This window comes from Centropristis striata, chromosome 6 (genome assembly GCF_030273125.1).
Source record: "Centropristis striata isolate RG_2023a ecotype Rhode Island chromosome 6, C.striata_1.0, whole genome shotgun sequence".
NCBI lineage: Eukaryota > Metazoa > Chordata > Actinopteri > Perciformes > Serranidae > Centropristis > Centropristis striata.
In genome coordinates, this window is record NC_081522.1 from 7,335,116 (window position 1) to 7,348,346 (window position 13,231).

A 13,231-nucleotide genomic window follows, 5' to 3' on the forward strand; every position below is an offset into this window, starting at 1 on the left:
GCCGATGGAGAGCTCTGGCTGGCTGCAAGAGCGTAGCCCCTGCTGCAGACAAGGCTGGTATTCAGGAAAAAAACTAGAGTAGGGCCAACAATAATGGGGTTTATTTTGGCATGTCTGACTCTACAATGACCATGACAGGCTGGGTGGGATAGAGACCTCAGATTCATGAGGGAAAGCCATCAAAAGGCCCACAGGCATCAGCCTCAGATACACATCTAAATCTGCAGACAGACGACATCTAAACAAATACGATGATGCTGTAATGTAGTTCTATTGATAAATTAAGAGGCTTAAATACATGAGACTGAGAGAACGAGACAAATTAGCACTTCTGTCTTCGACCCTGGTCTGCATCTCGGGACGAGATCTCGGCTGTCTTGAATGGGATGTTTGCATGTTATAACTGAGTCTGTATGCGTCTGCGTGACAGCAGATGTTGAGTGTAGCTCTAGGTATTTATGGTTGTAAGTACCTTTCAATTGAAAGATTGATATTGGGACATTGACAGATCTTTGTGTCCAGTACCATGTACAGCGGTTGATCAGCCATAATATCTTTGCTTCTGATGCATCAAACTGATAAGCCAAAGAGGTAGGCTAATAGTATTTTGCATGTGGCTCTGAGTTTGCCTTACTGGGAGATCAAAGCAAGGTGAGCTAAAAGAGACACTGCTTTGCTAATGAGAACTGGAGGCTCTGCCAATGAAACCCTCCAATTAAGAAGAAGGGACACATGAAAGAGACTGGCAATATGAAGGAGACTGCCTGTCTGTCTACAAAAACCTCAGATTTATTTTGAAAGGAACCTAAAGAGATGCATTTTGTGCCTCTCAGCGTGGCCTCTTCATATGATTTGGTTGTTTTTACATCTCAGTGACTGCAGTAACAGTGTCAATTTTCACTTGTGCTCAAAGCAGACATAACACAAGGAGAGGACAAAATATACTGGTTCACAACTTTTGCAAGCTGAAAAAATTATGCAAACTGAAATACTGTAGAACAAATAAAACGGTCGCAGCACTACCATTAGTTCACATTTATTTTTTTCTACCTCCTTGACTTATAAAAGCAAATGAGTTAGAATGGGCTTTAGTCAGTGAAAGCTGGGTTGTGATTGCCCATTGTTCCCCCCTCCCTCCTCCCCCTCACACACACCCTCCATCTGCTTATTACCCCCCTCTGTCTGCAGTCATCACAAAACAAGCCGTTGTCTCCAAACACATCGTCTCTGCGTCTTTGATAGGTAGTTGATAACAGACTTAGAGACTGATGGGGCTGGCTGACCTTGCTGTGTATATAAAGCAAGCAGCAGCAGCTAGAAAGCCATTCAAGAACTGAAGAGACTTCTGACAACAAGCAACCTCACTAACCGCTCTTCTTTCTACCTCGTGGACTCTCTGGATTTTGTGAAACCTTAACTATGGCTGTGTTCTTCACTTTGGCTCTCCTGGCTATGGCATGCCCTTTAATGGCATTTGACTTCGGTCAGTCTACTCGTTGCGTCACTATCCCCAACCAGATGAAAGTCTGCAAAGATGTTGGATACTCTGAGATGCGGCTGCCTAACTTCTTGGGTCACAGCAACCTGGAAGGGGAGGTGGTGCCGCGTTCAGAGGACTGGAGGCCTCTGTTGCAGACAGGCTGCCACCCTCAAGCCCAGGCCTTTCTCTGCTCCCTTATTGCCCCTGTCTGTCTTGACACGTAAGGAGATTTTACTTGAATTGTTCTGTTTATTTTCTGTGAAATATACGAAACAAAAATACAGATCTGTAAATTTTGCTCAATTTTGCTTTCATTACATAACATTTTGTCTTTCTTTTCTGCAGTTTTATACAGCCATGCCGTAGTCTGTGTGTGGCAGTGAGGGACAGCTGTGCCCCAGTGCTCGCCTGCCAGGGTCACCCATGGCCTGAGGCACTTGATTGTGACCGCTTTCCTGCTGAGGAAGACATGTGCCTTTCTCACCACGCAAAATTCAGCCACTTTGCCAAAGGTATGCATGGACCACAGACTAATTATTAGAAATCTGTTTTACTTTACTGCCTTGTCATCCCGTTGCCAGAAAGGACTACAAACTACTTTCTCTGTTCCTATAATTTCAGTATGTGCCCTACAGTTTTGTTAAATTATGTTTAATTTGTTATCACAGACTTACCCAAACCTGCCTGCCAAAACTGTCCCTCTGTGGAGGAGGCCCCTGCAATGAAAACAGTCCTGGATTCTTTTTGCCAGCATGACTTTGGTAAGTCTCAGAACTCTTTCACTATTCTATGGTTTGATGTTTATCCTGTTATGGCCATGTTTTTTTCCCCACAATGTTGTGTAATTTTCCAAAGCAATAATTTTTTTTCTCTACTCAACAGCTGTGTCTGCCAAACTTCATCGTCGCCGCCTTCCCATGGGAGAGCCAGAGTTTGAGGTTGAGGGCCGGGTTGAGTTCATCCGCCAGGGACCCCTCTTACCTTATGACACCCAGCACCTCCTCCAGCAGTGGCTCCTCATCAACCTTCGCTGTGCCAATGCCCTTGTGCGCCCTGGACGGTCACAGCTTTACGTGCTGACTGGTTCTGTGCAGTCTGATGGCACCCTCGCTCTCACCCGTCTCTTCCCATGGCACAAAAAAGACGCAAACATTGCAGTGGCTATTCGCAAGTGGAAACACCACAGATGTTGAATGAATTGATGCTTACATGTAGAACATTTAAGCTCTGAATCTGTGTTGACTCACATAAGAACAAACTTCTTATATGATTCTACACCTACAACACATTATTTGAGACAAATTTAGGTGGAATTTTTGGATTTTGAGATGGAGAGTTTCTTGGCTTTGTGAGTTAGTGAGAATTTGTAAAGAAAGCTTAATGGATATAATAACAGAGCTGGACTTGAACACCGTTTGCCTCCCTCAGCAGCTCACTATCTCATCCTTGCTCTGACAGCACACAGTAATAGAATGCACTCAAACTTGTACATAGTATTAAATAATGTAAATTGACTGTAGATTCTATTTTCTATAAGGATATTGGTGTATTTATGGCGTCTTTTTCTATGTGTTTTCTATGTTATGTGGAAAAAGATCACAATAAAATGTTCTGCAAAACAATGCTATCGTGTGTATAATGTTAAACAATATATCAGTTTTATTCACCATACTGGTTGGCCCTTTATAGTCCCGTAGCATCAATGAAATTCTTTATACAGCAAAGGGCAAGAGTCATGAGAGGGTCCTCTAATTCTGTTCCCCTCTTAGCTCATAAATCATTTCTCCACAAGGTGGCACACTAAAGGAGGAGCAGAGGACTGGCTCACTATTCTAGAGCCATTCTCCCTTTTAAGTGCAAGTATTGAGCAGGGTTCAGAGAAGATGTATAATGCATCATAAGAATAAAACACGTATGCATTCATTTTAATGAAGAACTTGGCATTATTATTTTGTGAATTGCATTTACAAATAGGTCATTCCACTATGTGGAAAGTGGCTCAGTATAAGTAAAAATATAGAGTGACTCATGACTGTATTCACTGTAGATGGCCTGTGGTCTTGGCCATACTATGTGGCGCTAATGAGAAGATAAATCACTCACTTTACATATAAATAGCCTGTTTTAACTACCAGGCAGAACAGTTTTAGCTAGGGTTGTTGAAGAATGGGCTTATTCTATACTTTTTTGTGATTCTATTCATTTTTATGTTGCAGTTAATTATGCATGTTAAAATGCCCAGTGCCTTAAAGTTGGTTAGTTGACCCAGTTATGCTCTAAAGTGTGTGAGTTTGTAACAATTTTATTTCTCAACCTTTTCATGTACTGCTAAAGAAAGACACAGGACTTTTATAGGAATAGGTATATGGGTATATATATGTATAGGTATATGAACAGCCTTTGGGAGAATGCATTTGCTTTTGTAGCACATTTTTTTATTATTACAGAAGCACATTATGACAAAAAGCTGAGTACCAAGAACTACAAGTTTTTGTGTATTTAATTTACTATAATTGTTAGTTTAAATTGCTAAATTATCAAAGCCTGTCTACAGTGTGTAATACCTTTTCCGCCTGGGTTAGCATTGTCTGCTCTCAGCTGAGTAGTTAACCAAGCGAAAAACATGACGTGCAAAGAGAAAGTGACGTTTTTTATCCTTTATAAACCAATTTGTTTAATCAGCAACATCACTGTTTTAGTTAGCTTCCACAATAGTGGCTCTGGTGGAAAAAGAACCTTACTCATCATCTGGTCCACTGCAAGAAAGGAACCATGAAAAGGGGTAAGATGACAAATGAAATACAAGTTTTTTATCTATATGTATGGATTTGATGTTTAGTGACTACAAGTGTGTGTTTTTTTCCTCAGATTTGTTTGCTGTTCTTATATTGGTGTACCTGGAGCTTTCCATGAGGGTCATCACTGCCCCAATCTGTGCCTATGAACAGGCTCAATGCCATGTTCCTTCCCTGGCAGATCTCTTTGAGAGACTCATCCAACAGTCCTCAAGAATGCACGGCATCTCCAGTGATCTGCACTCTGAATTTGTGAGTTCTTTTATTTCAGCACTGACGTTGATCATCCATCACCATCCATCAAGCCTTCCAAAGCCATTCATCCATCATCAATCACCCTTGTTTAAGTTGGCTATTTTCAAGCCCTGATAACACGATGTGGGATTTGTGTGTCCTTTTTTGCAGGAGCAATATTTATTTCCCAGGAAGAACCTCGTAGGAAAACGGAAATGCCACACACATGGCATAGTAACACCAGACGATAAGGAGAATGCACAAAGGCTTGGGGTGAGCAATCGTGTTATTAATATTAAGCTACATATGATTGTGGGTTCTCAAATTAACGTTGAATTTAATTAACGTTTCATATGATTCTCTTTTTGTCCTGGAATCTGTGTATATTACCAGTCTCTCTATATTTCTGTTTGGGCTAAATTTATGTTGTTGTGTGTGTTTGTTTTTTTTTTTTGTTTTTTTTTTGGTCGTCTGTCTGTTTTTCGCCATGTGGCTTTGTACTGGTGTATCGGTTTTTTTTCATTTTTTGTTGTTGTGGTTATCCTTTATATTAGGATATTGTATGTTATTTGTGTGTACATTGTCTAATTTGTAAATATGTTCCTGAGTCTTTGTTGTCTAGAATTGTGTTTTAGTGTTTTGTTTTCATATTGTGGCTCCTAATAAGTAATCCACTGTTCTTTTCTTTGTTTCTTCGTTAATAAAAATAATTAAAAAAAAAAAAAATTATTGTGGGTACTCATGCACATAAGTGTTTTCACAGCATCTTGTTAGAGATAATATAAAGTTGCACTTTAACATGAACTTATTGAAGTAACTCTTTTATCTACAGCGAGATCAACTGACAGAGGTGATCCTGAATCTGCTGTGGGCTTGGGATGACCCCCTGTTTCAGTTTCACCGAAGCATGTCTCAGGATCACAATCAAGACTTCAACCACTACAGCTCCAACAAGGCACTGGAAATCAGTAATATGGTGCGTGAGCTGAGGGAGGGGGTGGCAAAAATGGCTGAGAAGGTAAGAACCCACTTATGGTTTGAGATGTGTTGTTTGATCACAGGGTCTAAAATGAACTTTTTGTTCTTTCTGCCAATGGCTGTTAAACTGAAAAATATGTGAAGGCCAAAATATTTTTCAACCAGCCATAAAACAGAAATCATTAAGAAAAGTCATTATATTGGTGTTGCTGCCACCTGTGTGCAGAGTTGATACTTTTTTTTTTTTCCACTTGCATTTGGCAGGTTGTGGGTGGGCCTGTGTGGGCATATCTAACAGTTATTGTTCGATAATAAGTAAAATTTCCCACTGTGTAATGAAGTGCAGTATCTATTGTATTGATTATGAATTAGGTTGAGGCTTGATTATTTGCAATGTTTCACATACAGTATGACACATATTCATTTAAAGTAAAATCTGGCTTCATGCATTCCTTAAAACAATTAATAACTTTCCATATTTTTTCTATCTACTGTAGATGAAGCTATTGGGAATGCTTGGTAACACTGTTGGTTACATCTCTCCTGAGAGTTTGCTCCCGTCTTCTGCCTTTTCCTTCTACGAACAAGGAGAACTCAACTCAGTGTACCATCATGACCTACTCTACTGCTTCCGCAGAGACTCCAACAAAGTCAAAAATTATATTCGCATCCTGAAATGCACCACCCTTCCTGGACTGGACTGTTAATAGTGAGACCTGAGAGAGTCGTGTAGTATCTTCAAATTTTGACTAACTAGATAAGAGTGTTTGTTTCTAATTTGCTTTAAACTACACATCATATTCTTACTGTGCTGTATTGTATGTGTGCATTTATTGTAGATGGTTGTGCGTGCCTTTTGTAGTATTAATGTTATAGGTAACTGAACAATTGAGCACTGAGCATGAAAGAAAATGTCAAATAAATAAAAATGCAATGACCTAAACAGTTATTATAATTTTTTGTCATCATTTTCTTATTAATGGAGAGCACAAGCTCTATATAATTATAGCAATGTAAGATGGTCTATGATAGTGTTCATTAACATGTAAATAGTTTTGCTCCAGAAAGCCCAATGCAATAAGAATACTCAATGTGGAAATTTATTTATTTACAGTTGATCTATACATTCATGATGATGAAAAAAAATATTTACAAAATATACTGAGTGAAATTTGGCTTCACTTCTGGTTATTAAAGCCATAAAGCTCACCAATACATGAAAGATAAAAAAAGTCTGATATGTAAATGCATTAAATGAAGTGACTCATTTGTGCATTTAACTGATTGCAATTACAATCGAAGAGTGGTAATCTTTCCTGGAAAGACTTGTCAGTGTAATAGCCAAGAAAATTGCTTACTGAAGCCAGTGAGACGCAGTAAGATGATTGACCCAGCAGTTGGACCTAATTACATTTCTGACGCAACAAGACAGTTACATGCATTGAAAAGTTAATATTATCAGTGTTAGTGTTCACAGACAATGCCTTCAATCCACACATTTTTAACACATTCTGAATACTGTAACCTTTTTACAGTTTTTATGTGGAATTGAGAAAGTCAGTGGTTTACTTTCCACTCACTACAGCTTCTTATGTGTCTCTGGCACTCTTCTGTGATGGGGATCTCTCACTCTTTGATTCAGAGTGATTCTGTGATGGTTCTTCCTCTTCCTGAGCAAGACCTCGGGCCATGAGCTCATCCATTGGGGAGCGAATGTTGTGAACCTCCTTCTCTTTACAGTTCCTCCACTTCATCCGGCGGTTCTGAAACCAGATCTTAACCTAAAGCAGCAAGAGGGTGGAGATGCATTTAGTTCAGCCCTTGTCACACGTGGCCTGGAAAATGAAATAAGGCTCAGGATATGAACAGATGTTCTGCTTAATGTCTTTTAGGATCAGAGATTATTTAGGCAAAATTAGTTAATTCTTTTTTGATTACCTGTGACTCCTTGAGACTGAGATCAGCTGCCAGTTTGTTCCGATCTGTCTTGCTGATGTATTTCTGTCTCCGAAAAGTTCTCTCCAGCTCTTTCCGTTGTTCTTCAGAGAACACAGCCCTCCTGAGGATCCCTCTGCGGGATTTAGGACTTATATCAGCAGACCACATTCGAATATTTGCTCCCTCTAAAACATAAAAGTAAAAAAATGTATATTAATCTTTGTGTGTTGACCCAACCTACTTTATGTGAAGATCATTGAGACATGGATTAGTAGCTGTCATTTGTGGACAAAATTAATTGTGATTTCATATAAAACGAGGGTACAAGTCACAGCCAGGGGTTAAGACGGGTTGTGTGTAGCAAATTGAGATGAAACCTGGCCATGGATAATTTCCCCAAGTGTTTCCTGATAAAGACCATTTAGATTTAAATCCAAAGAATACACTTCTGTCTGCAATCATTATGTACACTTTACCAACCATTCCACATTTCCTACCTTTTCAAGCCCAGATCATGCCTGGTTTTGTCACACTCACTTTATCACTCACATTTGATTTCTCTTTTTCTGTTTGTCCAATTTAACAAACTGGGGGTGACTAAAGAGAATAGAAAGCCACTTCAACGGAGAGAAAAAGGATTTGGTGAACTGTGAGGAGCAATCCCACGCTACTTCACTCACAGGTGCACGCACAACAAAAGTCAAGTGGAACAATTTATCCGATCTATTCAATGTTGCCTTTTTAATCTGTACGACAAATCTGCACATAGACCACCTCTAGGGAGCACATAACAGGTTTGGACATGCTTCTCACTTCTCTATTGGGACTCAATGGCTTTCACTTAAATAGCTGATTACCAGGTCATTCCTGGGCAACGTGTGTGTCTACCCCAGTGCGTCGACTATAGAGCCCTGTGGGACACCAACAATAGAGCCGTTCAATGGAAATGCCATTACTCGATGGCTCAGTGGCCCAACACTAAATCTTTTCACTTGCAGGTATGAACCCAGTTTGTATGTGAAGATGAGCTCGAATAAGTCTATAAAAGTCACTTTCATTGAATGCTTTATGTCCTAGTCAAGAAGTTTCCAATGGGCAGGAATGAGAGTTGAAGGACAGGAGAAAGAAGGGGGGTTGGCGGACCAAGCTCTTTAGCCACACAATGGTCGGGGGATGTTCCTGGTCCAGCCCTCCTCTGCAGAGAAATGGACGAGTTTTTTGTGCTTAGCGGAGTTCATTGCTGCAGTGAAAAATTGCAGTGAGGTCGCGTGTGGATGGTGGAGTGAAAGTGCCGATTGGTCACGGCCAGACTTGGCATTGTTGTGTTGCTGGGCACTGTGGGAAAGTGTCAACCCACTAAGAAGACTCCAGGGACATGTGGGATGAGGGCTTTCTGATATGTGCTATTTTCCACAACATTTGACAGGCGTCATAGGTTGTAGAAACTAATAACTTCCAATTGCTGTGGGATAGCGCCAAAGTAAGACAGCTGCTTGTCTTAATGGATTCAACAAGAGTGCAATATAGCACCAGTACTCTCCGCAAGGTTAATGAACTGAAGCATTTCAAGCCAATTTCAGCAGAAACTTAAAACATTTCAGGTTCAATTACAGGTTTTCAGAATGTTTTTATAAATTTAATGTAGCCTGAAAATTAAACTCGAAGCTTTTGGGATTCTCAACCAAACTTTTTAATGGGGTTCAGCGAGTACTGAGCTTTGAAACAGTCTGTCTTGTTCAGCAGTAAGAATTCACACCTGGTAATTATAATCTTAATATGACAGAAGACAAGATGTTTATTAGCTCTGCATATTTGCGCTAGTAAAAGTGTGTATTTGCAAGTACAAAATAGGGGGCCCCAGGGACTCTTAAAAGCCTTGCAACCCACCCCTCTTCCCCATCCTAAACAGCCGTGAATGGTTATGAATAGAGCCGTGCAGAGTTGAGCGGAGAATTAGCTCTTTGGCATTGCATCAGTAATTAGCTGTGGAAAGCATGGGAGACCCTGCTGCTAATGCTTAGAGAGTAGCTGAGGCATTGCTGATGAGGCATAAAACACTCACTGGAGAAGACAGGAGGGGGGCTGGACCCACCGCAGCATGCCAGCAGATACTGCGGGCTCCGCAGGAAAACACTACTCAGTACACCTGCAAAGACAGATAGGAGCAGTCAGATATGGCCATGTAATAACAAGGTGAGACAGGTATGATCCACAGGGTCTATATCTGGATCACAGCACACTTCTGAAAGCATTTAGAGTCCTACCTTGTCTAATTTTTGTTATATACGATTTTACAGCAATGCTAATCTCTAGATGATGCGTACGGATATATTTTTAGTTGATATTAAGATGTTTGGAGCAGTTCCAATATGTATTTGAAAGCAGCAATATCTAAGAGGTAGAAACTTTTTACTAATTCAGTTTGATAAGGAATTTTTGGAATAATAATTAGGCTCTATTAATGAACAGTTCATACTTTAAAAATGTCATGAAATTGTAAAGTTTGCACGGTTATTTAAATTTAAATGTTTGATTTATCTTATCTTTCGTTGCACTCATTATTTTATTTTATCAATACTCAAACTAACAAGACAAATTATTAAATGTGTTATAAAATATACACGTTATAAAATGCTATTTGTTACATATTTTCTTTTATAAGTTATATTTAATATCAAATAAATTTTTTATGTAACATGTGATTACATTTTATTATTGTTGTTTCAAAAGTTAGATTTTATTAAATTCTTACTTCAATGAGTGAGATTTCCTTATCAGGAGTAAAAATGCCCCATACAGACCTATATTAACATTGAATTATAATAAATATACAGACTTATATAGCACTTTTCAGAATTAATAAAGACACTTTACATACTATAGGGTAGAAAACATATCAAAATATAGTTCATAATTTAAATTATAAAAAAGGTATTTAAGTTGTTTTTCTTGGCAGTAAACAGTAACATCCTAGAAATATTTTCAAAGCAAGTAAATGTAAATTTTCCTGATTAAATTGTTTTACAAGTTTTTTTTTTTTAAATAGCAGTGTGTCAGTAACTTACACCATATTTATCTGCATGCTAATGCGTTAATCTATCTACATTCAACTTTTGAATAATCAACCTTTGAATAATTTCCAGCCTGTAGATTAAGAATTTGTGAAAATGATCCTTAAAATAAATGTAACTTTAAAAAAGAAGAATAAAATACTTATAAAAGAAACAAATGGAAATTGTGACCATTAGGGTCACACAGTGTAACCTTTTTTAGCTTCACATATTTAAAATCCTCAACATATTCTAAATGTATAAGATTTTGTTTAAGTTTGCATGGATATATATATATATAAATATCTGTTTACCTGAGTGTGGCAGAAGTGGCCCTCCTAAATCTTTCCCCTGATGGGGACTGTGGGCCTGGCTTTGGTAGACTCCATGCTCTGAGACCCAGACTCTCCTCAGATGTTCACACGCTGCTCGTCTCAGGTGTCCACCTGCCGTCCCTTCTGGATGGGCTGAAGGTGTCTGTGACTGCAGCAGATTGTCAATAAGAAAACTCTTTCCAGAGTTCCCGAAGCCCGGTAAAGCAGGAGGAGAGCCAGCCATATTCCTCCTGGTGCAGCTCTGAACTGAGACCATCCTGTTCACGCAGTGACCCGAACACTTGAGTTCCCTCTTCAGCAGTCACAGCTCAGTGACACTAAATTCTCCTTTAATCCCTTCTCGAGTGACCAGGCCAACTTCATTAAACTCTAAAGGAAAACAAAAGTTCTCTGCTCTTCCTCTTTCGGGCCTGCACTTTGCTACAGGGCTGTGTCGTGATTGGCTGAGAGGCTCTAATGTGCTTCTCAATTCAGATAAGGCTGGACCCTTTCTGGAGTGGCAGAAGGTGGGTCTGGCTCATTCATTATGTCAACTAGCCTATTAAATGATAGACACCAGAGACAATGAACTGCTGGCCAAAGTTTAACATGCACCAAACAGTCTTCTCCAGTAGTAAATAGTTTTCTCTTTTCTCCAGCTTTCCATTGTGCCTCATTGAAACCACTGAGTGGTTCATTTGCAATGTGCTTTTTTCGGATGCATTCCAAAATCATCGCTCTGTGAGGGTTTTCTTAATTGCAAAATGATTAAAAAACAGACCATGTTAGTGCGAAGAAATATGGGTTTGCAAAGTCATGTATTCAAATTGTAAGTCAATAAATTTTCTCCTCAAAGTGCAAGAGGCTGAGGAAAGGAAAACTTTGATTTTTCTTTGAAAAAAAATGTCACAAGTTGACTGAATTATCTTCCTAAATTAAAGTTTAATTTCTTAATTAATTTGATCTTAATCCTGCACTTTTTTCAACTGTATGCAATTGAATTTAAAATGAAAGTTAAAAAATGTAACATTTGTTATAAAAAACATTAAAAAAAATAGACAAAAAAACATTTCTGTAGATACAACTACCCTTCACATAGACCAGTACTTATAGACTGACAGTGTCACATAGTGTCTCTGAAAATGATGTTTCTATAATATTACAGTGTAATTGTTAATGGAAAAACACTGTCATTGACATAGTGGTTTTCCATACATTGAAAAGATCTGATTAAGGATTAGAGACAGCCTGCCTTATCGTTACTTGTTACATTTTTGGTAACTTTTGGGCAACTTTATCTGCCAGTCAGTCAAAACATTTATTTTATACTTTAAGAGGGATTTAGTTCCTGGTTGGATTCTGTCTAGGTCAGCATTGAGAGATCCATGTAGCGCCACAGGCATCAGACTCAACCACTTAAATATTTATCAATGCCAGTGTAGTGAGGGCATATGCTGCATATTTGAGGGTTGCAACTGTAAAATAAAAAAAGGTAACACAAACACACATACACATGCATCTAGTGATGTTTTGGTACAAACATGTCCAATGAGAGGCTTGTGTAACCTTTCACACTGCAACTAATGATCCTCAGCATCATAATAGAAAGTCCAACAAGAGGGGCGACAGACCCGGAGTTTAGGCACAGTAAACAGGCATATCCACACTGGTCGGGGAGTGTGTGTGTGTGTGTTGGGTGGGGGGGGTGTGGGGTGGGCAGGGAGCTCCAGTCTGCGCGTGTAGATACCTCATGCTGAGCATGGAAATTGGCCCAGACAGCTCAGCCTATTGTGTGATGGCCAGGGAGCCAAAGGTTGCTTGTAATCAAATTTGAGGTTTTATTCCTCAGACTGGTGGAGAAGGCATAGCGCTCTGTCACATGATGAGTGTTAGCAAGTCTGTGTGTGCACTATCTACTTTTGTGTAGTAAGTGTGTGTGTTAACATGCTCCACATAGTCTCCCATGGCTTTTTGTTTGGTGGAGAGTCATTTGTTTGGTGAGAAAACAGGAGGGAAGCCCAGACGGCTCTCTAACTGTATTTGTTTACACTTTGAAAAGATCCTGTATGTAGTCAACCTATGTTTTACGTGATAACACAGGATTTTCTTTTAGTAAATTTCACTCTTTAATTAGCGTTCCAGCAACAAGTAAGAACGTCACAATTTTAAAAGAAGTTTTGAGCTACTCAAAAGCAACAGCGCTCCTGAAAGCATAATTTATTCCGGTTTAAATCATATATTTCTCTGTGTTCATCGTCATTTTAGGTAGAACCAATCTCACACGACTTCTGTACACATTTTAAAAGGCATCGCTAAGAGCGTATCGTCATTAAGATTCACCACTTCGTAATTAGCCAGATTCCAATAGAGCTCTCCAGGAGAGGGAGGTATAATTAGGCTATTCTTAAACAGTAGGTCTTGGAAACACCCTGAAGCAAGTTC

The 13,231-nt window shown here is 39.2% G+C and overlaps 3 protein-coding genes across 3 annotated transcripts; 2 read left to right on the top strand and 1 right to left on the bottom strand.

Annotated features, from left to right (window-relative positions):
* The first annotated feature begins 1,114 nt into the window (after positions 1-1,114).
* Positions 1,115-3,140, top strand: szl (sizzled). Its single transcript, XM_059335862.1, has 4 exons — positions 1,115-1,700; positions 1,826-1,992; positions 2,149-2,241; positions 2,363-3,140. The coding sequence occupies exons 1-4, from the start codon at positions 1,420-1,422 to the stop codon at positions 2,671-2,673; spliced, it is 852 nt and encodes a 283-aa protein (XP_059191845.1). The 5' UTR covers positions 1,115-1,419; the 3' UTR covers positions 2,674-3,140.
* A 924-nt stretch (positions 3,141-4,064) lies between these two features.
* LOC131973794 (prolactin-like) lies at positions 4,065-6,309 on the top strand. The gene is made up of 4 exons (XM_059335879.1): positions 4,065-4,527; positions 4,681-4,782; positions 5,342-5,527; positions 5,985-6,309. The coding sequence occupies exons 1-4, from the start codon at positions 4,303-4,305 to the stop codon at positions 6,192-6,194; spliced, it is 723 nt and encodes a 240-aa protein (XP_059191862.1). The 5' UTR covers positions 4,065-4,302; the 3' UTR covers positions 6,195-6,309.
* Positions 6,310-6,708: 399 nt separating this feature from the next.
* On the bottom strand, positions 6,709-11,066 carry dbx2 (developing brain homeobox 2). Its single transcript, XM_059334349.1, has 4 exons — positions 10,790-11,066; positions 9,488-9,571; positions 7,426-7,610; positions 6,709-7,268 (listed from the first exon to the last, which is right to left on the bottom strand). The coding sequence occupies exons 1-4, from the start codon at positions 11,064-11,066 to the stop codon at positions 7,077-7,079; spliced, it is 738 nt and encodes a 245-aa protein (XP_059190332.1). The 3' UTR covers positions 6,709-7,076.
* Between the last annotated feature and the right edge of the window lie 2,165 nt (positions 11,067-13,231).